General features: G+C 40.0%; 2 protein-coding genes across 2 annotated transcripts in view; both read right to left on the reverse strand.

Moving 5' to 3' along the window:
• Positions 1 to 1,273: 1,273 nt before the first annotated feature.
• On the reverse strand, positions 1,274 to 8,967 carry C6H10orf53 (chromosome 6 C10orf53 homolog). The gene is given in 2 exon segments (XM_085583312.1): positions 1,274 to 7,009; positions 7,499 to 8,967. Coding segments are annotated over 2 exon segments (405 nt in total). The 5' UTR covers positions 7,841 to 8,967; the 3' UTR covers positions 1,274 to 6,946.
• Positions 8,968 to 10,247: 1,280 nt separating this feature from the next.
• Positions 10,248 to 26,449, reverse strand: part of CHAT (choline O-acetyltransferase) — a 39,427-nt gene continuing 23,225 nt past the window's right edge. Inside the window, exons 9-15 of the mRNA XM_021536141.4 lie at positions 25,408 to 25,508; positions 25,084 to 25,212; positions 23,749 to 23,871; positions 22,171 to 22,312; positions 19,036 to 19,098; positions 15,985 to 16,122; positions 10,248 to 14,340 (exon numbers count right to left, since the gene is read on the reverse strand). Coding sequence (XP_021391816.1) covers positions 14,071 to 14,340; positions 15,985 to 16,122; positions 19,036 to 19,098; positions 22,171 to 22,312; positions 23,749 to 23,871; positions 25,084 to 25,212; positions 25,408 to 25,508 — 966 coding nt within the window. The 3' untranslated portion in view covers positions 10,248 to 14,070. The remainder of the gene's footprint in view (positions 14,341 to 15,984; positions 16,123 to 19,035; positions 19,099 to 22,170; positions 22,313 to 23,748; positions 23,872 to 25,083; positions 25,213 to 25,407; positions 25,509 to 26,449) is intronic.

The following is a 26,449-nucleotide window of genomic DNA, read 5'->3' on the forward strand; positions in this document are numbered from 1 at the left end:
TCGCAGGGAGAGTGCGCCGAGCCTGGCTGGGAAACGGGAGGGGACTCCCAGGGCTACAGAAATGCCTTTTGTTCTTTTGGCAAAAAACCCAAGTACTTAAAAAAAATAATTCTCCTTTCCTGGGGAGAGGTATAGAATAACCTGGATTTTTCCAGGCTGCAGCCGTCATCCCCAGGTGAGACCTGCTGAGATGGACAGACACTGCACCTCTGCTTCTCCCTCTTTCATGTCCTGTGGACAAAATTGCAGGTCTTGGAGATTTTTGTCAGTACCTGTCACACAATCTTTCTGTGCTGGTGATCATTTTAGACACCAAAAAACCCTTTCAGATGCAGGCAATTTTGCATATATCTTTCTGCCCTGGTTCCTGAATAGTAAAGGTTACTGATTAGAGTAACTACAGTGTGGCATTCAAGATTCCTATTAGGTCTGATTTTAAAAAAAATTGGTTTTTTGTTTTTTTTTTTTTTTTTTGGTCTTTGCTTCTTTTGACTGTTGAGTAGTAGTTCTGCAAAGTCCAAATGTATAGAAATAGAAGTCTTGGTTTCATGGACTCTACTGATTAAAAAGATAATTGAAAGTTTTCTTCATGTTTATACATAATGAGGACAGAGATTGAGTACATTTTCTTAATCATTGGTGTAAGATATCAGGAGCAGCATGCAGTCTAAAATAGAAATTCAGCATACTTGCTGGAAGGAAACAGACTAATAGTTTTTTCTTTTCTAATTTGCGTTTTTTAACATTGAAACCACTTCTGGATTTAGATACCTCTTAACAGTTACTTCAGGTTTTTTTAATGCCGTTATTTAAAATGTCACCTATTATCCAAAAGGAATAAAAGAACAAAAGGAGTAATTATTCAGGAAAAATAATATTTTAGAAAATTATTAGCTTTGATTGAAAATGTTTCACAGATTTCCTCAAAGTTTTCAATTATTAATAAGCGCACCAGGCAGTTCCTTTGTGATACTTAAGTGATTCAGTCATTAATGGCAAATGGAAATCTAATTTGTTTAGAGGGGAAAACAGTTGTAGTCATCGCTAAATATGCTGCGTGAAACCCTGAATTAAAATTTCAGAAATTTTTACTTCCTGCTCAATAGCCCATAAATTCACAGATACTCCTACAAAAAGAGCACATAGACACTTTCTGCTCCTGTAATGCACAACCAATGTGAGATTCTCCTCCACTTCAGGACAGGGTGTATTCAGCCTGCTGCAAGAGGAGGGGGTCTGTGTTAGAGCTCAGCTTGGCTCTCGGTTATTTTCCTTGGGTGGACAGTAGATTATCCCTATAATGGTTTTTGTACTGGTTTAAGTGACTGCATTTCTTTGGGATTCCACCTGCAGTGGAATAACAGCTGTATGCACATAGACTTGGTTGAAAAACAGTGATTTGGTGCTCTCACAGAATTCCCCATGCACCTGTGATGCCACCTGGGCTGAAGGAAAAAGTGCAGGTCAGTGCTAGAAGCTGCCTGAAATCCCACCCCTGCACCCTGGGGCTGTGCCAAAGAGGAGACCTGGCTCTTCTCTCTGCTGGCCCAAAGTGACATCCCAGGCTGGGAGGTCAGTTTTGGCTAGTTTTGCTGGGGTTCCCACTAAAGCTCCTCTATCTGGGGTGAGTCAGTTCCACAGGAGAGGCTGGTAAGTAGATGTGAGCAGAAACTGTGTGCTGGCCCAGACTTTGCAAGGGTAAAGTTAATTAGTAAAAGCCAAAAGACATATGAAGGAATAGTATGTTTCAGATATATTAGATGAACAATTTTATTTCCCCAAATTAGCACACCCACTGCTGGGGGTAAAATAAAGAGGATAAAATAAAATTGTCTAATATAGAACATGACAAAACGACTGTAAATAATTTCCCATGACTAGAAATAAATGTTTAACAAACTGCTCCCAGTAGGCTTGTTAAAGATGAAATATTTATTACTATATGTTAATTACACAGTTTAAGCAGTACTTAAGTAATTTAAGGGGATTGGCTTCATCTTGCATTCGATAATTGTATGTGATTGAATCCTCCTTCATCAGTTGTTTTTTGTGCTACAGCAGTTTGCCCAAAGATATCCTTACTTAGTCCATGTTTGCAATGTTGGTTATTTTGTATAAGATGAACAGTGGGCAGTTTTCTTTGTGAGTTTCACAGCCCAAGCAAAATGAAATTTCATCAACACTGATGTTTTTGTATGTAGACAGAAACACAGAAGTCTAGAAAAATCTTACTACTATGGTAAAGTTTTATGTTATACTCAGAATATTATTCTCTGACACTACAAATCTGTTTTGGAGAAGTCCTTATCTGCTTTTTTCAGGCAGCAGTGTGTGAGACAAAAAAATACTTAGCATTAAAATTTTCCTCTTTTCCCTGAACATATCATAAGGTATCTGTAAATATTTAGCACTTTTACATCTTAAAATAGTGGTTTGTGCCAACCCATTTTGCACAAAATTACATTGAATGAAAATTTTGGCTTATCCCGACTTCAAACTGGTGTTGACAAAACTGTCATCTTAGAGTTGATGAAGAGCTGAAGCTCTGTGTTGCTTAGGGACTCTTCATTGTAACGACCTACTGCCTATTCAGAAGGAAAGATAAACAGAAATAAAGCAACTTAATCTCCAGTGATTCTAAACTGTTCCTGGTTACACTCTCAGATAATTAACTTCTCCTGTGATGTGCTCATTTAATAGATACCTGGTCATATGTGACCATGTTTATTTAATGTGCTCTGCAATATTTATACCACAATATACCCTTCTCATTATAAACCAGACAGTCTTTAATTTATTTACAGCCACATATTCTGAAGCTTTTGCTTAGACAAAACTCTACAGGCTTCAGGAAAATATATCTGAGTATACACGTCAGTTTATGACTGCTCATAAATAGCTTCTGAAGGGACTGCCAGGAAAACTGAATATTTTTTCCTTCTTTTCAGCATTACTGTTCTGATATTTATGTGCATTAAAAAATTAGGGACATGCTACATGAAGTGTGATTAGTTTTGTTGCTTCAATTTTTATTTCATTTTCATTTACCACAAGCCTGAGGTTCCTCATTAGACTCATCAGTAAAATAATATTTGTCATAATGAGCATAATATTGCACAGCTCAGGAGCTCAATAGATTTATGCAGATTTCAACTCTGTGGTACCTGTCTCTGTAACAAAGCCCAAAGGGAAGGGGATCTCTGTAGCCACGTTCTGTTCCCCAGAATTAATTCCAAAGCCTACAACAAAGACCACTTGTTTGTGATGTTTCTGGCTATACTTCTTAAGCCTCAGTAGGTCATTCCTGGGCACATTTGCATAAACACCTACATGTGAGCAAATATTTATGTGCCTGAAAATTGCCTGTGTGTGGGTACAGAGCAACCATGTCTTTTCTTAAAACTGCCTTGCAAAACTGATCAAAACTGAAAGCTGCAGCAAGCAATGGCTGCATTTCAAATAAATTTAAAGTTAGTGATGCATCTTCTCTCTTACTTGAAGGAGTCTATACTGAGGATTACCTCTGTAATTTCCTTCCTGTGCACCACTTCCATCTCCACAGAAGAGCCCCCAGACCTTGGCAGGTCTTTTTTTCTTCTTGATCAAACTGGTAACCATGAAAGTCTGTATGTCTTGCAGCAATAACTGTACCACTTTTGCATTAAGCTTCTGAAAATCAGCTGCTTGGAAATTAAGTGCCTGCTGTCTTTAATATGATAATGCATGGGATAAACACCTAAAGGCCTCCCCTGGTAAGGGAACTGTCTTGTTGCAAGGTATGGCCTGTGCAGCCACTGGGAGTGATGGCCAAGAACAAAGTCCTCCTGTTTGCTGAGAATGAAGGGAGCCCATCAGTGGTGTTTTGGATAATGCCAGTTTGCTCCTTATATGAGGAAGCAGCTTGAAATTTTCTAATATTGTTTCAAACCAAACACCAGTGAGGTACCTAGATTAGGAGCCTGGAAATGCTACAGTCTGTACACAGGGATCTGAGCTGCTTTGTGGAGGTGTCTCTCTTCATCAGTTACAGAGCTAGCCCAGAGCAAGCCAACTCTTAAACTAAGGTTTGCTGAAGTGCCTGCAAATAACTGAGCCAAAGCCAGTCTTTGGAGGTATGTTCTGCAAGGGGAAGTGGACTAGGTGCCACACAACCATGCTGTCATGCAGCCCATGCTTGCTGCAGTTGTTTTCATATTGTTCTAAAATTTATCAAGGTTTTAAATTTATTTCTTTATAGCTAATTAATTTTATAGATTTTTTTCCCCCTCTCCTTTTGAGGAAGTTACTGGAAAAATTGTCAGATTTTTTGAGCCATTTGCAAAACACAAGGAAATGCACATGATGGAGCTTAATCATGTTATAAGAGATTGTTACTGTGAAAGGCATAACTCTTTTAGTTATATGGGGTATTGTGCCATTAGTACTGTTTGACTGCCAGCTGTGCAGCAGTGGGGCTCCAATCAACAGGAGTCTGTGAGCCTTTTCCATTGCAAAGAGTGCCAGGGATAGGAGGGAGAGAGGCTCTTAGTGGTACTGTTTTTTCAGTGATTAATAATACTTGAGATCCATTTCAGTGATCAGAAATGTGCCTTAATGAGACAATTAGTCAAACCATAAAAGCTGTACAGCAATTAGTTGGTGTTACTACTGGAATAATTTGCTGCGGCTGCTTTCTTCTTCCTGATTTGACTTTATCACAATAGTCTGGCTGAAAGTTGCTGTAGAGACCTGGAGGCTAAATTTGGTTTTGAATGGCCATGATTATCCACAGGGCAGATAATCCCCGTATTAATGAGGGGAAAAGTGAGGAGAAAAAAGTGGATATTTCATTATAAAAAAATTACATGCCCTTGTCCATTTGGCTACTGTAGTGCCTTTCAATATCCAGCTGCCTGCTAGTGCTGTGGCAACTAACTGCAGGTAGTGATTGGGGACACTAGACTGGTTTGGGGGTACCAGACTGAAAGGGATACTGCAAATTTGTGTTTATGTCTCCCTTCTGTAACAAAAACAAAAACCAGGCCTGAGTTCTCTGTGTGGAGCTATGAGATCTCTTTTAGGTGAAGCTGACTTTTTGCCTCACTCTCACATTTCGGTCATAATATTACTCTAAAGCAAGATCAGAGCAGTTGCCCTCAGCCCATGCCTGTCTTGAAAGCTTGCTGTTTCAAATCTGCAGCTTTGTGTTCCTCAAAGCTTGTTTGTATTTACTCCAGTTAAACATATGATTTATTAAGGCCTAATATCTCCCTACGAAACTGCTGTTTTTCTGACTCGGAGGTATGTCAGAGATGTCCTCAGAGTGATGTTAAAGAAGGTGCCAAATATAGCAAAATTAACCCACCCAACAAACAAAATAACAGACAAAAAATTCTCCCCCAAGACTAGTCACAGTAGTGAGCTCATCTGCTTGCTGTATTTCCAGTGATGTTTGCAGCTTTCCATGCTCAAGAGATCTGGGGAGTTTATTCTGCTATTTTTGGGAGTAAATCCTGCCCAGAACTATCATTATTTAAACTATTTTAGTCTAATTAATATGCATTTACCTCAGAGGCCAATAAACAATTTACTGCCAGAGCAGAAAGTCATTTATTGGTGTCTCAGTGATGAATGCAGTAGGTGTGTTTGGGAAAGCCCTGCCTCTGCTGAGAGCTGTACTGGAGCTGCTTTATGGGCAGGACAATCTGCTCAGTGGTGGCAGGGAGGGCCAGGGTGACAGCAAGGTGTGAACAAACTCCCTCTATCCAGGGCAGGTGCTACAAACCCCATTTGCTGTCTGTGTGAAAGCTTCCTGCAAAAAGTGCCCCAATGCCAGCTGTGCCAAAATTAATTGTATTGATTTTCTCAGTCCAGCTCAATCTGGGTGTACCCACTTCCATGTTATATTAAGAGTGGTAGAAAGCAAAAATGTTTCAGTCTTCTAAAGGGACGACACAATTCCTGCTTTGCTCAGCTTTAACTATGAGTATTGTTTTTGTTATTAAAGAATATTGGTTTAATGCCTCTGGACTGAATCTGGATGTAGTGATGGTGTTATTTTGACACACTTTTGTGTTGGATCAGTGTTACTGTAGATGTGGTTTGCTATCTCCCTGTGGATTTCAGCTGGAAGAAGATACTGAGTGACAGGTTTTCTTTGGGTTTTAGTTTTGTGCTGGAAACTGCAGCTTTGCTGCCTGCTGTGCCTGGGCTTCAGTAAATCCTGTGTTTCTTGGCTCAACCCCCCCTTTGTTAGTATGCAAAGATTAACCACTTCCTTCTTGCATAACTAATTATGGGCCAAACTGAATTTTGCTCAGGGCACCAGCATTCTGGCATATGATTATTCTCACACTGCTGAATTTACCTCAGTTTAAATTGTTTTTAAAATAATATTGATGTTGAAAGTATGTTGACAAATAAGGAGCCAAAAAAGAAGCTTCATACTCTAGTTACTTTTGAGGTACATAAACTGTCAGGGGTGATAACACCCAGTCAGTTTTAATCCTGTCCTTATGGCTATGACAACTTCTTTCTCTCTACTTTTGGGCTCCCTAGTGATGCACAAATGTTCTGAGATATTTGTGGCCAAGAGAAGAGCTGAACTGTAAACCTGTATAACTGTAAAAAGAAGTATTACCAGCTATGAATGACTTCAAAAGTATCTTTGACATAAGAAACTTTATAAAGTGGAAAGAATGAAAGATATCCAGAGTTTCAGTCTCAATTTAATTCAAATTATCAAAATGCTGTACAAGTCAGTTCTACCCAAGTTTGCAATATTCAGGGTAGTAACATACAACTGTTTCTGTAAAAGGTGTTCTATTCTTATTTGGTTGACATGGGGGTGTAACAAGATTATTCTCTTCATTAAGAGACCTAAAACTGTAAAGAACCAATTGGTAATATGTTTGTGATGCAAGTAAGCTGCCTGACAGAAACTCAAGATCAAGATACCTGTAAATCATTAAGAATTTGACACTGCTTTTCTGGCTTCTTCACAAAGTGGATCTAACTTGCCATCACCTCCTAAAGGAGAAAACTACAACTTACAATATATATGCAAGTAAATGTATTTACTTTTTACATTTCTGCTTTTTACCCCAACACATATAGTCCTTTGTGCTCTCCCTCACAGTACCTGGAGTCAGTTTGTCTCTGCTGTGGTTAATTCTGTAATCTAAGATGGAGTCAGTTCAAGCAAAAAATAAAAATTGCTATTTTGAAAGCAGAGGGAAGCCCAAATACCTCTGTGGACCAAACCCTAGCAGGTTTTCCTGTGGCTGTGTGCTGGTGCATGTGGGATGGCCCCAGACAGTGCTCTCCCAAGCATGGCCTTAACTCCCAAGCCATTCTCTGTTCCTGGCTGTGCCTTTCAAACTGCCTTGAATATAAAGCAGTACAGAGCTTAAAAGTGTAAACGTTGATAGAACCTGGACTGTTTGTGCCTTAGGAAGTGCTGATTTCAAAATGCAAGTTCTTTTGGAGAAACTGCAAATAATAAAATCCAGGAGTTGTCAAAATCCAGGTTGTAGACATTGCAATGAAATACCATCTCCCTGTTTACCACCAGGTCTACAGCATTTCAGTTTGTTACCACCTCCAAAATAAGGTGATGTCCATCCCCATTCAGGCCAGCTGGAAAAGGGTAAAGAAGCAGTGGTCGGTACTGTATTTGCTTGTTTCCCAGTGAATTTTGAGTATATCTAAGTTCCAGCACTGATGAGGATGAGAAAAACCCAGTGTTAATGTAGTTAAGTGCTGTACAGAACTCCCCACAAAGCCTATCAGCTTTCATCTCCATCTTCACTATTATTACATTAATGGATCTCCTTTGGATGAAGCCTCCACCCTTTGTCATTTCTAGGTCTAGGGGTAAAAGGCAAGAAATTAATTTTGTACTTTTATTTGCTACAGTTGCTCTGCTAACTGGCAGAGCAGCTGTAAGAAACAAAATGCATTTATTTATAAGTACCACAGAATAAGACTAAATTCAAAAGAATTCTCCAGTAAGCATTAAGATGGTGTTACAGAACAGCTGGAACATTAAGTGAACAACCTTGATAACCCAATTGTTCATTGACGCATAATTGATCTTTCTTCTACTGTAAGAGTAATTTCTCAGGACATTAAACACTTGAGATTTTTGTGAAGCTGAGAATCAGAATGGACAAAATAATCTCTTGATCCACATATTTTTTAGAAGAATTAGGTGCTTTTCAGGTTTATTATGGTACATTGTATAATGTTAAATTACTCAGAACTGGGGAAATAAAACTGACTGATAATGCAGTTCCAGCAACACAGAAATGCCAAGTACTTGTCTGGACACACCCCAGATTTAAATTTGTTTTAATTCATTGCTTTCTGTTGAGTTGTTTTAAAAAGCAGAAGCAAATTCCTGTACAGTCAAACATTCAGGGTCTCACCTTTCCAGGTTTCTACCAGCTGTGTTAAGGCTGTACTGACACCTCAGTTATTCTGGCAGGTGGAGGTACTTTGTCTGTCCCAGTTCCACTGCAGCTGTATGACTTGCAAGGATCAGCATTTCTCAAAGACTTAACCTGTGTCCACCTGTGAGGGCTGTTTGCAGCATTTTAATTCAGCTTACTGAAAAAGTAGAAGAGGCTGAGGAAAGAGTCTGTTTAATAAAGTAGCATGCTTTCACCTTCTGCTGCTGTTTTGCCATTTTCATCAGACAGCTCTCACTGCTTTCTAGGAAGCTTTGCTGGTGATCCCAGACAATTAATTCACACTTATAAAATGGGTGAGAGAGATGACATCTCTATACTGTGGGCTCTAAATTAAAAGCCCACCCAACTAGTTTTCTCAGGGCCATGACAGGTACATTGCAATGATCTACCAACCCCAGTGAGAAAAATTGGAATGCGTTGCCAGTAGCCCACTTATTGCATTGATTCATGCTTTTTGTAAATTTTCAGTGTAAAGCAAATAGGGATTTGTCTGATACTTAGTTTATATTTTTTTATTTGGGGGGGGGGGGTGGGGGTGGTGCCTCTATGTTTTCTAAAGCCTTTAAATTCACAAAACTCTACTTATTTGTATACTTGAGATCACATGCATGCAATTTGATTTGTCTTGCAACCTTAGGTGAATTTTGCTAGGCAGAAATGGTTATTATTACAGCTGGAGAGCATTGGAGCAGAGGAAAAGTGTTGCTCATTCCCTCATAAATAGGAAATAGATTACTCCTTAATGAGATGAATGAGAAAAAAATAACTACAACCCTTCTCTGTGGGTGTACATCACTGCAGCTTTAGGTATGGGTAGTGAAGTTCTGCAGCACCTGCAAACTCAGTAAAGGCCCGAGGCGCTGCTGTTGTGTCGGAGGTGCCGAGGAGCCATTCCAAGCCCCGCAGCAGTGCCCCGAGCGCCGCAGCTGGTCGGTCCCTCACCTGCGGATGTGGGAGCTCGGAGCCGCCGAGCCTGGGGGAACCCGCTGCCTGCCTTCTTGCTGGAAATAATAGCTGAGCTGTGAGCAGCAAATGGAACTACTCCCAAGTACTTCACTTTACTACTACATTTGGGTTTAAATGTTTTCATCATTGGTTTATGTGTTTATTTCAGTCCGTGTTTTTAATGAGGTTTGTGTACCTGGAAAATGTATGCACACTGTACTGCAAGCTCATTCTAGCAAACGCAAAAGATGGAGGTGTTTGTGCTTTCTGAGGCGTGCTTGAGGAGCAGCCCTTTCCCCTGCCTCAGCTGCTGGAGCCCCCCTCGTAGCCTGCCAGCCTTGCAGCCGAGAGCCTTCGGTTCAGTGCGGCCACAGGGATCTGAGCAGGGACCCGGGGGAATGGCCTGAAGCTGCCCCGGGGGAGATCGAGACCGGGCGTCAGGCAAAGGTTCTTCACCCAGAGGGTGGCTGGGCACTGAACAGTCCCCCCAGAGCAGCGGAGATAGCAGCAGCCCGACAGAGCTGAAGCAGCGTTTGGACAACGCTCTGGGCACACGCTGGGACGGCCGGGCATGTGCTGCGCAGGGCCAGGAGCCGCCGGTCCGTGTGAGTCCCTTCCCACTCGCGGTTCTGCAGGATCGCACGTCCGGAGCCCGGGCCGAGCCCCGCCCGCGCCTCCTCCCCGGCGGGGCCGGGCGGGGCCGGGCGGAGTCCCCCGCACACCCCCGGGCCGCGGCCGCGGGCGGCCCCGGCTCCGCTGCTCCCCGCGGGGCAGCCCCTGCGGCTCCGAGCGGCGGGGACACGGGGGCTCCAGGCGCCGGGGCTGAAGGCACAAAAAGGCGACAAGATCTTTCCTCTGGTAGCTTTTATTGGCGGTGCGGAGCTCCGTCCGCGAATGAGCTGAATGCGCGTTATTAGCCTACACTTCAGGGCGTACATATCGATATAGACAGATACATGTATTTCAGTAGAGACAAAACATAACAGGAACAACATGTGCTATAAATACACATTTACATTTGTCATAAATATATACCTCTTTATAAAAATAAAAGTATCACTAAAATATTTCTCTGTCTTCTGGAATTCACAGCTGTGTTTTCACAGCCGTGTCCTGCCAAATTACCCGTGGCACAGGGGCTCTGGCAGCGCTTCTGTCAAAGGAGCGAGGTCGGGCTCTTACACCTTTGAAACACCCTTGTTTGGAAATCGAACGTGTTTTACTTTTGATCACTGTGAACACGGAGTTTCATTTAAAAATTTGCTTTTTAATTTCTGCACCCCAGCACAGCGTGTACATTGGAGTACACCCACGGGGAGAGCGAAACAATTACCTTCTGACAGTTCTCTTGCAGGGGGTTGTGTGCCCCGGGTCCCACCAAGAGGGCTCATTAAATCACAGCCACTTGTTACATCAATGCAGTTACACTTAGTTTGTCAGTCAATTTTCTCTCTTTTCATACTGAACAATCTATTCTGCAGTATTCTGGTTAGAAACATTTTAAAAGCTTCATGTTTGGTTTCCATAAGTGCATAAAGGTGTGTATTTTTACACTTCATAAAAGAACTTCATCTGCATAACATAAATAATTTTAAATAAGATCTTAACCTATTTCCTGAAATCCATGATGGATACAGTGTGCGATCACACCACACAGGTGTAGGGAATTGTGTTAACTGAGAAGCAGTACAGTCCCTTGTCAGAGAAGTTTGTAATGCCTGTGAATTTTTATCCATCTGTAATTTAACCAGAATCCTCCAATTTAAACAGATCTGAACTTAGCCTGAAGCTTCCTGCACCAAGTCAGGTACCTTGCAGATAGTGCTTTTAGCACAGGTAGTGGCAAAGGTAAAGCATGTACACAAAAGATTTCTTCTGCAGGGACTGAGGTCATCAAAGCTGCTCCTTTCAGATATTCAGGCTGAACACTAAGACCAGATCAATAAGATACAAGTACAGAGTGGTTAGTTGAATAAATAGGAAGTATGGGTAGTCACTGGTCCTCAAGTAAAAATATATTGTCAGTATTTTCCACCACCAGTAGTTTCCAGAGCTGGAGAATGCAAAACACCTGTTACAGCAGCTGCAGACAATATAAAGTATCAGGTGTGGGTGTAGATGCTTCCTGAGTTCTCAGTGATTGTGTTAAGCATAGTGTCTTAGCTACTGTTAAGATTATAGACAAAAAAGTAAAATGAGAAACAGGTAATATTTTCAAATTACTATCTGTACTTATGTAGCTAGGATTACAAAATAAAAGTATATATTTAATTAGAAGAAAATTAATAAATTATCAAATAACTATTCACAGTATTTTTTACACACTTAAAATATGACTACAATTTTAAACATAAACTTTTACAAAAAATATATAGTGCTACATTTATGTTAGAAATGCAGAATGCTTTTGTAGTGAAGTGATACTTCACTAAAAGAAAAATTACTGGGAACGTTTTGAAGTAATTTTCATAATTATCATATAGGAACAATTTAAAGTTTTATTTTGAACTGTGCATTCTTTAAGCAAACTTTTGGTCTTGGTAACAATTTTCTTGGGTTTTGTTTATGTATTTTTACATCTTAATTTTTAAATTAGATTAGATTAGATGTTAGGAAGATCTTTACTGTGAGCAGTGAGGCAATGGAGCAGGTTGCACAGAAAAGTTGTGGATGCCCCATCCCTGGAAGTTTTCAAGGCCAGGTTGGATGGGGCTTGGAGCAACCTGGTCTAGTGGAAGGTGTTTCTGCCCATGGCAGGGAAGTGGGAACAATATGATCTTTAAGATCCCTTCCAACCTAAACCACTCTATAATAACTTTGGGGCAGCTTTTATGCTAAAATACTATTTATGTAATCTAAAACCAGATTTCATCTTTGGTTTGAACCACAGCTCATGAAGTAATAAAACATACATATTTTTTCAGTGAAATATAATAACTTTTAAAAAAATGAACCGAGTTCTTAATGTCTGTTAATCATCATAGTTGATTTACTTAAACATAGCTACTTGTTCTAATTGATTATCCGGCCCACTGTGCTTTCTTATATGGGATTGTGGATATCCTTTATCCAGCAGTCTGCTTAATTGCACATATGCACCTCCAAAGAGGCAGTAAAATAATCACGGACATATAGAATCTCCTGAATTTATATCTAGCGTTCTTAAACAGAAATGTATCTGCATCTCTAGGTTATTGCAATAAATCTATTCTCCTTTTAGGCTTCAGAGTGCTTAAATGTGTGATTTTTCGGTTTACAAAGGAAGAGAGAACATCACCTCTCCACAGGCAAGGCAGCAATCCCTGGCCAGGCCTCAGAGGGTGTTCCAGCTTGTGCAGCACGGGATCTGCACTGGAGTTTGGAATTGAATGTCTTCAGTCAGTGAGTAACTTATGTTCTAACAATGATACTGAACACCTCAAAGTAAGGCAGCATATTTGATCTCACAAGAAAGTAACTGGAAATATCAGTCTCTGGAAGGATTTATAGGGAATGAAAGAGATAATTAGGAAAACCTCAGGATAAGATTCACATAAAATGGGAATTAGCAGACACTATATATTACCACTTTCCTGGTTGAATTTACTGTATATTGCGGAATATGATACCCTATATCTGCTATTAAAACATATAAAATATAAATCCCTCCAAGCAGGATGATGCAAAGCTGATATGAGTACCAGTACTGGTATTTATAACTCTAGCATGAAGACTTCCTTATATTGCAATTTACCTCTTCATTCTAATTATTGCTCTTTGATTTTGTGTGGTTGCATTCACTCTCCTGCCAGTCAGAGTGACTAAATTAATTCCAATACAAACAGAAAAGGTCTTAAGTAGGATGGAATAGTACTTTTGTTTTGTGCTTTGCTGCTCTGTCAGGCTGGATTTTGCTCACCAATAGAAAGAAATTATTAAGCCAATTCATTAGGGACAAAATTCTCCCAGTTATCTGTGATGTATCATGTCTCCAGTATGCTGCTTTCAGAACAGGACTGTGCTTGAGACCAGTGCAAATTAGAATAAAGCTAAATTATTTCTGCAGCATTTTCAAATTGGGGGAAACATGCAAACTCTCATGTCATGTTCCTAAACTCTGTGGGAATGCACAGGGGCCACTCTTAAAAAAATAATCAGTTTTTCTTATATGGTAAATAGACTGGTGGTATTAAATACTCTTCATGCAAAAGTTCAAGATATAATGGCATCAGCCTATTATTTACAGTGTTACTCTCAAAATTTATAATAGGGGAAATTTCTTTTTTTCTTTACATGCAAATCTTGCAGTAATAGATGAGAATATTTTAGAACTACTTGCAGGGGATATTAATTAATTGATGTTCCTTAGCATTTAATTTATGTCATATGCATATAACTTACTCAATTTTTTAGGTAATAAAATGGCACAAAGTAATTATGGTTAGAAAATGGTAGTACAACACATACTTTTATGACTTCCTCCTTCATTTCAGTCAGTGAGACCTAATCTTTTTTGCTGACTTGTAAGCAAGAAATGGTAGATTTAGTACACAGAGTTGTAAGTGTTGGCAACAATGAGAAACAAATGACACTTTGGTTCTACACTATGATATTACTAGTATTATCTTGCCTTTGAACAGCTATGTCATGTTTCTTCCTAGAGTGGATTCAGGAGGAGAATTCCCACAGTCTCCTAGCGCTGGTGGTCACTCTGCAGCTGTGTGGTTGCATCTTGTTTAGCAGGTGGCTTTGCTGTAATAGAACTGCATTTGTTGCACAGATCTCTCATTACTAGGAGACTTTCTTCCACAGCTTTTGCCAACAAGTTTGAGGAGGTTTCCTTACATTCCTTAAAGCTTGAGATGCAGAATAATAAATGCTCTGGCTGAGGGTTATAACATGCCCCATATCCATTGGGCACCACAGGCCCATAGCAGCAGAACATTTCCATCGTAGTAGGAACCTGGTTGCAGGGAGAAGGGAAAGAGAGATCTCTGATTAATCAGGGCACATAAAATCAGCTACTTAGGAATTAGGAAAAAGAGGGAAAAATGCTACAAAAGCTAGTAATGTGGTGAATCCAGCCTTGTGGAGTATCACTGTCTTCAGAAGTCCAGACCTGGAGATAATTTACCTTGGAAGGCAAAAGCTGATCTCAGTATAGAATCTCGTTGCTCTATTTGTTTGCTATGGTTTAAAAACTGGTGTAGTTTAAGGTGGCTATAATGCATTTCTTTGCTCAATTTCTATAGATATTTGAAAGCTAGAAGATTTGTTATTGATAGGAATTTTATGTAATCCTTGTACATAAAATGGATATGTAAAACTTCTTTAAGGTTTTTAATTTCTTAAGGTTATGTTAAATTTGTAATGTGAGGACTTCATTAAATTAGAGAAATGAGCATTGTCCATTTCTAATAATAGTTTATAATTAATGCTGTATAAAAATAATTTAATGCAAGTAGGCATTCTATTACACCCCACTTTAATCATAGCATAATATGGCAGTGAAACACTTTCTTCTGCAGAAAAAAAAGGTGTTAGAAATCTCTATGTTTCAGACTTTGTGTTCATAGGCCTTCTCAAACAACATTTGCCTTTTTAATGGTGTAGAACAGGCCATTAGTCCTGCTAATAGAGCCATAGAATTGTCAGATGAATTTGCTGTGCAACAGCCGAAGGCCATAAAACTATTCAGAAGCATTCTTGGCTCATGGATAGTTTCTTGGAGAATTTATGTACTAGCATGTTGGTTACATTCACTCATGTCTGCAAGCCTACAAACATTATGACAAGATCAAGTTACTTATTAAGGTTTTATGCTGTAGCATGATATTGTAAGTCTGTTTTGTTGCATAGTCCCAATCTGCTGCAGTTGGGTTAGTGTTTCAGTTAATGAATTCCTACATAGATTTCTTTTTTCATTAGGACTGCTACTACATGCAATGAAACATTTAATTTTTAGGCTGTATGACATAAAAATGCTTCCTTATTCATAACATTAAATATAGGAAGTATTGAGTCTTAGAGTACCTTTGTATGTGCAAATAATCGTAAATCTGTAAATGTCTGTACCTGTCTAAAATGTCTGTAAGTCTTAAGTTGCACATCTGCATGTGTTGCTGTCCTACAGCAAACAACAGAAGGCTCCCAAAGATCTTAAATGTAGCAACTTTTAAAATTTCCTCATGGCTCTTGGCTTTTTGTTTCTCAGAGTGGCAGCCCTTCTGGCTTGTGGCTACTGTCAGTGGAGTAATGACTGCTCACTAGAGATGTCATCTTAAGGGAAGGAAGAAAAGAAGGGGAATGGGAATATATGTAGTTTGGAAACTGAGCCCTCATGTGAATTTTACTAGTTTGTGTGCATTTCCAGAATTTCTGCAAAGGACTTTGGAATGTTGCCTTTGAAGTGATAACTGCACTCAGTATTTACTGTGCTGATGAACTAAAACAGGATTGAAAAGGTGGAGCAATTTGCAGACTTCCTGATGATACTGCTTTTGTTTGCTTGCCTTTTTACATTGTTCTTACTGTGGGTAACAAGGTCCAGCAGAACACAAATGCACTATGCTTTGCTTGGCAAAACCAGTGAGCAGGAGGCACTCACCTGGCTGGTTGAGAGGATGAATCGATTGCTTGTCAGATAAGTCTCATCTGTAAATATCTCTGGCAGTTCCTTGAAGTGCTCCCGTGCCACCTCTCTGAGCCCTAGCAGGTGATTGTCTATTGCCATTCCAGTAACAGCCTGTGAAAAGACAACAGCATTTAACTGAGTTTGCAGGCATTTGGGCTATTACTGCCCAGTGCTCTGGTCAGAGCTGATGAACTTGGTTTGACTGATGTCAAGCCTGTAACATTCAAATATTACTCTGAGTATGTACTTTGCTGAAGATCAATAACTAGAAACTCTGAAGAGTTACAAATTAGGAAGGAGACAGTCCTGATGTGCATTATGTGCTGATGTTATCTGTGTGTTTGTTGTCTCTCAGAGCTGAATATCATGGGCTGGGCTTCTAAAGATGCTGAGGGGAGCATATGGGCCAGCAGAAATTTCTAAGTCTGTTTTGGAATTTTCTGTGCATCATTTGGATTATGTTTCAAGGTGGAGGGCTGCAAAACACCTCCAAATTGGAACAAATCTTCCATCACTTTGCTGCCTGCATCTCCCTTTGGCAGTTAGAGCATATGCCATTCCATAGCATGTAGATCCAAGGATCTGGTAGATGTCTGGAACAGGCTGAGCAGAATAATGGATAGATTTGCCATGATCTATCACAGATCCATGAGCAAGCTCCACCCCTTGAGAAAACTGAGTTAGGGATACAGAAGCAGTGGTGGCAGCTCACAGGAGCTGCTGCTGAGCCTGCAATGAGTCCCTGCCTATGCTCAGGTCTCTGCTCTGCCCAGCTACCAAGTGCTCTAGACTTAAGGCATTTATTAGCTTTAAGAGCTTTTCCCTGCAGTAAATGTGATTGAAGACGGCTAACGGGATCAAAATTCAGCACTGGGGGCTTGGTAGACAGGATAGTTAGAGAGCTTTGCTTCTTTAGGAAACTAAACCAAAATTTGTCCAGCTAACCAGGAGTTGCCTCAGATAAGTGTGTTCAGAATCCTTCAGTCCAGGTCTGCTCTTGCTGGTGAAAGCACTGATTTTGTGGACTGAGCTGTAGCTCTTCTGTGGCCCAGGCTGAAGTCACGTAGGAAGGGAATGCTGAACTAGGGGCATTGTACTGCCCTGGGAGCAGAGCTGATATCCCTGTGGCACAGGACCCTTGTAACAAGGGGAACAAACAGCCTGAGAAAAGGCAGGATATAAAAAAGAGCATGAGCTTGGTTTTCCTCTTAAGGATTAAAAAAAAAAAAAAAGAAAATAAAAAGTTTACTTCTCCTATGAGGAGAATAATTTTAACCACTGCTAAGTGCCTGAAACAGGGGGTTGGGAGTGCTTAGCCTGGTTTAGCTTATTAAGAACTGAGCACCCATTGGTAAAGGAGCTATTTGTTCATCAGCCCAGAGGAAGGATGCTTGCAAAAAAGTAGCATACGTCAGCTTTGTGTTTATGTTCTTTTTCCCATACAGGGAAACTGACTTGATAATCAAAGGAAATATTTTGCTATCACACAAGATTTATAAGGCTGTTAGCAATGACATTTTTGCAACATAGATCAATGTCTAGTCTGAAGAGAGGCTGAGACAGGCTAACGAAATAAACTGTGAGTCAACGCATAGGAAAAAACTGGCCTAAATTGAATTTTAGAGCTCCACTTTTAAGATAGCAATGCTACTAGTAAGCCTTAACAAGGGGAAATAAAATCATTAAATTGCTTTTTGTTTTATGAAGTATATTTTTTTTGTTTTCTTAGGAGCTATTACATTTCAGTCTGTTACGCACAATTTAGTCAGACCATCTAAGTCTTACTCAGAGTTTAAAGCCCTAAAGATTACATTCTGCTATTCTGAGAAAGGAGGGGGAGCTTGGTAAATAGAAATACCTGGAGAGCTTTTTAAATTTAAAGAGAAATTATTTTTCCAATGGAAGTTTTAATATTTTCCCATGAGATCCACGGGAGGCTGAATTTTATAGCAGTTTCTGGGTTTGAAATAACTTGGAGGGGAGAATTAATGTGTGTTTTGCTTTTTTTCCTCTCTCTCTTTTTTTTTTTTTTTTTTTTAAGAGCTGCTGTACAGAAATTCCATTGGTTATGACCCAACCCATTGTTATAGACCTACAGTGTGTTGTGTTCATTGTGAGGTTACCCTAAGATGGTTCAGGCAAGGCAGCTGCCCTGAAGTAAGACTTGGCTTCTCTTTACAGAACATGTGAAGTCTCAGCTTCTAAGATGCGGGTTCTAAGCACAAGGCTTGAAACACAGAATTGTTTTTCTTTTGTTTCACAGTCCTGCCTGAAAGCAACACTTTGCCTCTTCAGTGCTCAGAATATACCTTTAAAACCACCTCTGAAGGTGAATGATTTCTTGAATATTATGAATATTCAAAGAATAATCAAAAATATGGGTTTATAGGCAATGCTCTGAGTCAAAACCATAGGTAGCAAATTCACTTATCATAGCTGGTTATTAATATTTATTCATTTCATAAGTGGTATGACTAAGTTGTTTATAGAACAAGTCTATGCTGTGTCTTGGCACAGTGGGACGTACAGCATTACCCAGACTGGATTGTCTCATTTTTAATCAACAGAAAATGAGTTTTATTTGATATTAAACTGATTTCTTTACTGGAGGGCATCTCTCCCTGTTATTAGACACTGCATTCAGGTCTTTAAAAGAAAACTACTATAATCACTCCTTCGTTAATGACCTTTATTAGAAATGGCAGTTGGGAATACCAGAATACATATTCCAGAATACCAATCTATCTGAGGATCTGGTTCCAGATAGGGACCTCTACCATGTAGTGAAGAGGAATATAAGAAAATGTATAGATGGTTAGTATTAGGTGTAGGTTTTTTTAAGTTGAGGTTAGTTGAATATGGCTATCTGGGCCATTAGAAATGTTCCTAAAGTGTGACACAGCAGATACTTTCCTGTTTGGAGATGCCTACATTTTTCTAGTGTTTAAATAGCTAATGACTATCTTCATACTTTTCTTGAAAAAGCTGACCAGTTCTTATTCAGACAGGCAGTGTTTTACTCACCAGAACAGAGTAATTAGTCTGAGCTGCAATTGCATCCTTAAATTTCTGCATCTTCTCAGAATCCTGTTGGGGTAATCAGAATATATATATTATTGAATCAACTCTCAAAGAAATAGCACCTTCCATCAACTGAGAGCCAAATAGCAAGCACCCCAAATGTCCTTTGCTCTTGGCTCAGGTATAAGTACTCTGATAGATGAAAAACCACAGGGATCAATGCCCTGATCAGCATCAGCTGGTCATCTATTGTGCAAAGGGAGAACAGATTTCTTGGTGGTGGTTTGTTAGAAGTCAGGAAAAGGCTTGCAGTTGCTTTTGTGTATTCTTTCCATTGATTTTGGGGATGTAGATTATTACCAATAGAATCACTATGTTTGAAGTAGGGAAAATAATTGCCTCAAGTAATTCAGTATTTTCAAAACAGGCAGTGTACCTTCTTCAGAATGGTTTATCTAGACAATGATATATTAATGAAAGCTATTACTGATATTTTACTAGCCAGTCAAAAAATTACTCCCATGTGTGAAAGGGCATCTAGAATTTTCCAAGGCCGCATCCACAGATGCCTCACATTTCAGATAACAGGCTAGTAAATTTTAATTCCTGTCAAATGGCAGCCTTTTATATTAAGGGAATGATCCTAAGAAATGTTGCCTTGCTGTACATCAAATCCAACACTGCAACTTTGGGAGACCCTGAAACAGCCAGAAATGAGTGGGTCTCCAGATAAAAAGGGGACCTTCAGCTTCTATGGACGATGAATGATCTTTTTAACAAAAAATTCATTTTAGAAGCAACTCAAGGTCACCATCAGGGACCTTCAGAATATAAAGTCTGATATCTTTTCACAAGGCTAGAGCCAGGCCTTAGTTCCCTTGTACAGATTAAATTACCAAATGCAGTCTTTAAATCTGATTAATTTACAGCTATTCAAGCAATCTCTAGTGTCAGTAGCTGCTGCTTTTACAGCAAGTGTCAAATGCATGAGATATTTTTCCTGCTGAAGAATCAATCTGACTCAATCAATCTTTGGTGACTGTTCAAGCTATCGTTTGAGGATAATTTTTGTTTGTATCAGAAAAACATTTTTTAATTGGATTTAAATTAATTGCTCTTAACAAACAATATTTTGGGGACTTCGAGGCTACTTATACCAGGTAGTGCATCTCTTTGTCCAGAAAAAAAGAATTAACCCTTCACATTCAGAGCAGTGTGTAGGTCTAAAGAAATCACCTTGGAATAGGGTTGTATTAAATTAATTTTCTAATGTTTCTGTGATACTAATATATATGTAGTTTTGCATGGAAAGATGAAGATGTTCATATCATAACAAAGATTTATTAATATCTGTTGGAAAGAACAATCTCAGACCAGTGTAAGTGTTCTTTGTATCTCTTGGTGGAGAAGAGGCCAGGAAAACTATCACTGGGTTGGTTTGCTTTATCATTACAGGTTTTTCAGGGGAAATGAAACCATTATTCCCCCTATTCTGTATGGCCAAGGCATGCAGTATAAAGATATGAACTTCATCATGAGACACTTGGCATTCTTTGGCTTGCTTATGTCAAACAGGACAGCTTAGGAGGCTGGGAAAGGGGAGTATGATCTCAGATTTGGGTGGGAAAAAGGTGGGAAATGCTGAAGTTCTGGGAGAGCTGCAGGAGTCAGTATTTGAAAAAGGCAGGAAGGAAGAAATTTTTGCAGGGGGCTGGAAAGATCTGTTGAAACAACGTGATAGGAGCATGCTGGTTCCTGCCAGGAGCACAGTGAGTGTGCCACAGCATGGGCTGGGACTGTGCTGAGTGCCCAGGTGGGGAGAGGAAAGTGCACAGCAAACAGGAACTTCTGATGTGATGTGATTGAGAACCATCTTGTCAGACAGGACACTGACAGCAAATAAAACCAGCTTCTTCTTGCCTACTTTGTGGTCATTTGCAATATGCAATAGTCTGCCATGAATTACCCACCCAAGAAAGGGAGTTACTTTGGGTTTTTTGAGTTATTTTACCATGGGACTTACTTGAGCTTTGTTTATCAGGAGCTAAGTTCTGGGCATGATAACCTTAAGGAAATTGAAGAAGCTGTGGATGAAGAGATGACTTATCTGGGCAAATTTTCATAATTCTCTCTGTGTTAGATCTTGTTTTATAATTTTTCATTAATTTACACCTAATCTATAGCCCAGCAATGCTTCTGGCAATGTTATGCTAAATTCTAAAGAACAGCCATGTGGGCTGTTGCCACTGGAATGAGCTTACTGTGAAAAATAAACTGTATTGTGGCAGCATTTTGCATCTAAACAGCCACCTGGAAATTCCCCGTACAGCAGCACAGTGCAGTGGGTGGAAGTGGTGCAGAGATATTGAGGGAGGCTCCCCAGGGATGGTGGGCAGGACAGTGCACAGGGCTGTTTGTGCAACTCTGCTCTCAGCTGCACCTCTTTGCATCCCCATCTACTCTGTACAGAGATCATGCTTCTGGCAAACAGTTGGTGGTGTCCCAGAGAAAGGTAATTTTAATTTTTCTTTTTGCAGTATGATATCAGGACGGTTTAGAGAGATGATTAGTTTGATGAAGCTTTTCATCATTAAGGTTCAGCTCCCTTGAGGATCCTATAGGACTTTGTCTATTTGGTAGAAAAATCCCTTTAAAACAAAAAAGATATCAAAAGATATCCACATATCCAGAAATGAAAGCATGGCAATTACATCACATATTGCAGGCTGCAGCAAAACTAACCACTGCAGGAGACCTGCCAGGCAATTCCCCTGGTGTGGCGGTTTAATGATCCTGAACTTTGCATGTTCAGCCTAGATCTCTCCAGGGAACTGAACTTGGATCTGATGATAGAACATTCATATCACAGTACTAAATCTAAAATTAGATATTATTTTTCTTATAATGTCACATTTAGGTACCTCTGAATCTTTTGGATGCTTAAATAAAAGAAAGGGAATATTTATATTTAGCTTAATGGTCGGTCTGTACAAAAAGCTAAATCCTGTAATGCTTGCTGCCCTGCCCTATGCCTTTATGTGCTCAGTTAAGAGTTAAAAAGTGAGTGAATTGGGGCCATGAATGCATTATTTGCTTAGTGTTTTGGCAAAGAGGAGAGAGGGAGCCAGCCCAACATACCGACACAGCTGCCTTGTCGCCTGCCATTGCCTTGACAAAAGCAAATGCTTCGGAGGTAGCAGACCTAATATTCTCCACCCGGCCCTCATCAAATCGGCGCAGGGAAGCGCTTTCATAGGTTGGGACAAGCCTCCTGTGACACCTGGGAGAGTGAAGAAAAGCAAAGAATGATTGTTTTCTAAGAGTCATAAAGACTAAGAGAAATATAGGCTTGGTACATTTTATTGTTACAGCCACACTTTTATTTCTTGCACAGTATTCATCTCAATGTCGATAGAATTCTGTAAGAAACTTTAAAAAGATGGATGCTCACTCCTTTCTAATAGGAAGAGCTGCATACAGCTGTATATGTTTTAGTTATGCATTGCCAGTAAAAAAATGACTTGTTGTGTAAAAACAAGGCTAGTAAACAAAAATTTACTGAAAGATCTCAAGGAATGTTTTATTTGTACTGCATCATAAAATAATTGTGTAATTAATCATTTACTTATGGGCTTGAAATATGTTTTATATAAAACAAGAGAAAATGCACTGAGTGGGTGAATGAAAAGAAGAAAACTAAAAGGGAAATAGGGTGTTTTTGTGATCTGGAATGAAAATCCTCATTGCAATTAGAACAGATTATGAAGACTGTTATTTAATTTGAGTCCAGGTATACAGATACTCCTCCTTGCTTCAGGAGATAGACTGTCTTTCAGTTGAAGCAGGTGGTCTCAGAACACAATTGTTCCCTAAGGTTTTTATGGCAAACATGGGATTTATATCATGGCTGGGATCCAGATGAAAATCTTGGGCTAAGTTACTGTTGAAGTTTTATTAATGGAATGTGCAAAATGGATGTCCAACAGACGTTAAAGGAGTACCTGATATGTGTTAAGCATCTCTAGTCTTGACAGGTAAAGACCACTCTTTACCTGGGAATTAATTTGACGTGATAAAGAATTATTTGTGTAATAGGTTGATCTGCAGGAAACCATGCAACATATCTCTACCTGTTCTGGCAATATAGAAAGGAGCTTTTAATTTTTATAAAGCCATGGAAATTAGGGCATCTTTTCAAATCTTGGGATGCTTGTGAAGAAGGGAACAGCAGCAGTTACTGTTCTGTGTGGGAACCCCAGTCTGATACGCTGTGCTGTAGTGGATGGTTTTCAGCCTGTGCCAGAGATGCATGTGTGGTTACTGCTGTGGTTCCTCCCAGGCTACCCACGAGGCCAGGCAGTGGAGTTTCTGCCCCAGGGACCTGGGCTCCCCAGCTGCTGCTGCTCCAGACATCCCTGCCATATTCCCTCACCCTCTCTACGCCAAGCACAGGGACAGCTGTCGGGAGGGTACTGGCTGGGATTGGCATGTGTGGGACACAGGGATGGGAAGGCAAAGCAAGAAGAGGGAAAGGGAGTGAAGGAAAGGAGTACTCTCTCCCAGAACCAGTTTCTATCTTGTCTGCCTTACAGTCATTAGGCAAGATCACTCATTTTCATGCAGGAGGCATTTGTTTGAATGTTGAGGAAAAAATGGACCCTGTATAAAATCCTACTACCCTGTTTACCTTGTTCCTATGAATTGAACTAACCTTACCTGTAGAATGCTAGCTGAAGTGCTACTTGAATGTAGGCATCTGGGCTAATCTTTTGTTTCTTAATGAATTCCTTTCCATAGTGCTCAAACTTGTAGGCTATAAAATCCAGATTTTCCACTGCCCTGGAAAACAAGCAGAAGGCAGTTACTATTGGGGTAGATGTAAGAATCTTATAGAATTGTTAAAGTTGGAAAAGAACTCTTAGATCAAGTCCAACCATTAACCTACCTACCTTGTTCACCACTAAACCATGTTCTGCCCCATTTCTGTTTGCAAATAAAACCCAGAGATCTTTTCCTGCCAGTACCCTCCTAGAGGCTCCTGCTCTGCAGATAGTCCTGGCTTTTGGTAACTTGTTCCTAGTCAGCAATTTTTATTCATACAGATTCTATACCAGGCTTGTTATCTGCAGCTTTAACTGTACCACCTAAGTCTGTTCATTTGAGTAAGACACCCTTAAAACAAACAAAAAATCAAACCAAAAATCCAACAGCCTCCCCTCAAGCTTAGTGTTTCCACTCCTGAAGCCTAAGCAAGGGTCTCCTTTGTTCTTCACAAATTTCTGAGAGATTTACTGGTGTGAGAATTGGGTGCATGTAGGATGTGATGACGGCCCTAAGCTCCTTGCAAGATTCAATTCAACTACCTTTATTTAAAAACATGAAGGGGTTATTCTGCATCCTGAATGTTCTCACTCATATGTATCTTTCTAGCCACTTTGAAGTCTTATGTTATGCAACCACACTGAACATGCTTACAGCTGATCATACAGACAATGTGTTAATTCTCTACAAAGAGATCACAGACCTGAATGTTGAGAAAAAATTCTTATTGGTGCCCCCACCCCCACAGACCATGCAAATCTTTGACAGCCTGGAAACAGAGTCAGAAAAACTAGACTTCGTAGGAGCTATATGAATGCAAACAAATTACATTCCTAAATTCAAATTGTTTATTCAAATCAGTTGTATTCTCCTGTTCTCTATATGTACCCCTACTGCCCTGGCTTCAGATTGAGTCAGCTCAAACCCATAAAGACACAAAACCAGTATTGTTTGCCTCCTGTGCAAATATGGGTAAGCTGTTTTTCCAGTGGTTTTTGGAGTACCTAATATTTACACAGAAGGAAAACAATGGTAATTAAATTCCTGAACACAGACAAGTAGCTTCAGCCCATAAGGGTCGTATCCTGCAGAGAGATGCTAAGTATATACAGCTTGGTAAGAAAAGGAGGAGCAGGAAGACAGGAGGCCCCGAAGGAGGGAGCCCATGCAATGTGCTGGGTAGTTCCCAGCTTGCAGTCATGGCTGAGAAAGATGAGGCATCTGTTCTACCTTTGGAGTTTTTCTGCTGCTGATGCCAAATGTGTCTGAATATCAGGGGAACACTTCCATCTTAGTCTCCGTGGAGCCGGGAGCTCGCTCACTGAATCAGCTCGGACTAATTTCTTGGAACTTTCTTTTCTGTTGGTATGTGAGACAGAAGTCATTAAGGTCACAGGAATAATCCATTTATTAAACACTGCTCTTTTAGCAGGTGAATTACTGCTTTTCAACCATTTTACATGTCTTAATGCCCCTTTGCATCGGGAAATTTGCCACTGGCAGGAGCTTCCCAGGGGCCAGAATGGGTATAAAATGTACAGAAAGGGAACTCACATGTGCCTGAGCAGGTATTCAGCGCACTGCACCATTACGATGCCATCGAAAGGGGAATGTTCACACACGGTCCCGCAGAGTCCGTCTCTTCCTACCACAAACTAAAGCAGGAGAAGGATAGGTGCAACATACACAGGGATAAATTGTGTTCTGGCTAAGTTATCCATGATGGAAACCTGACAAAGGTGTTATCCTTCTCCTGTGGGTTTCTTATTGCTCATATCAGGAACTTCCTTGCCCTACAGATCAGTGGGTGACTTACAGATCTACTGCAGGAGACTTGCTTGTCCTGTGAAAGGTGTTGCACTGAATTCCTTTCATGCTATTTGGGACTGAATCCTGTGAGAATGTAAATGTTAGCAATTCCCAATGGAATCTGAAAATTTGATTTAGCACCTGCTTTATGGTACATAAAACCCATCAATACAAAGACAGGCCAGGGTTCACCTTCCACTTTTGAGGACAACAAAACTTCTGTATCTGGGAAATCCTTAGGACCCCATTTTATTACAAAGCTCATCTTTATTTGATAGCTTTCTCATAGCTTGTTTTGAATCTTTTATTTCTAGATGCTTTCTTCATTTCATTTCCCTCTTGTTTTCATTCTTAATTTCATCATGTACCCATGGCACTGTTGGTGACAACCTGCTGCACTCCAGTTCTGTGATACACCCATGCAATTTGTAACTTCTGTGTCTCATACAAAAGCAGATGTCTAGGTCAATACTGCAGCTTTCCTGTCCTTTTTCTGGGCTTTTCCTCACACTTGTTTTGAAGAGCATTTTCCTGGACTTCACCCACTTAGCTCTCTCTTGCACATTTGTATCACACCCTGCCTCCCTGATTTCCATGAGGTTTTCAGAGAGTGGGCATGATGTAACAAGTTCACCTGGACATTTTCTGAACCCTTACTGCAAAGGTGAGGAAGAATATGGAGAGAAAGAACAAATTCTACTGTGACAATGGCTTCCTAATAATCTGTGTTTGCATAAAAGGAAATGAGATCTTATTTCCCTAAGAATTTCTCTTCACCTTTGAACTA

The sequence above is a fragment of the Lonchura striata genome, chromosome 6 (genome assembly GCF_050655825.1).
Source record: "Lonchura striata isolate lonStrDom1 chromosome 6, ASM5065582v1, whole genome shotgun sequence".
NCBI classification, from domain to species: Eukaryota; Metazoa; Chordata; class Aves; order Passeriformes; family Estrildidae; genus Lonchura; species Lonchura striata.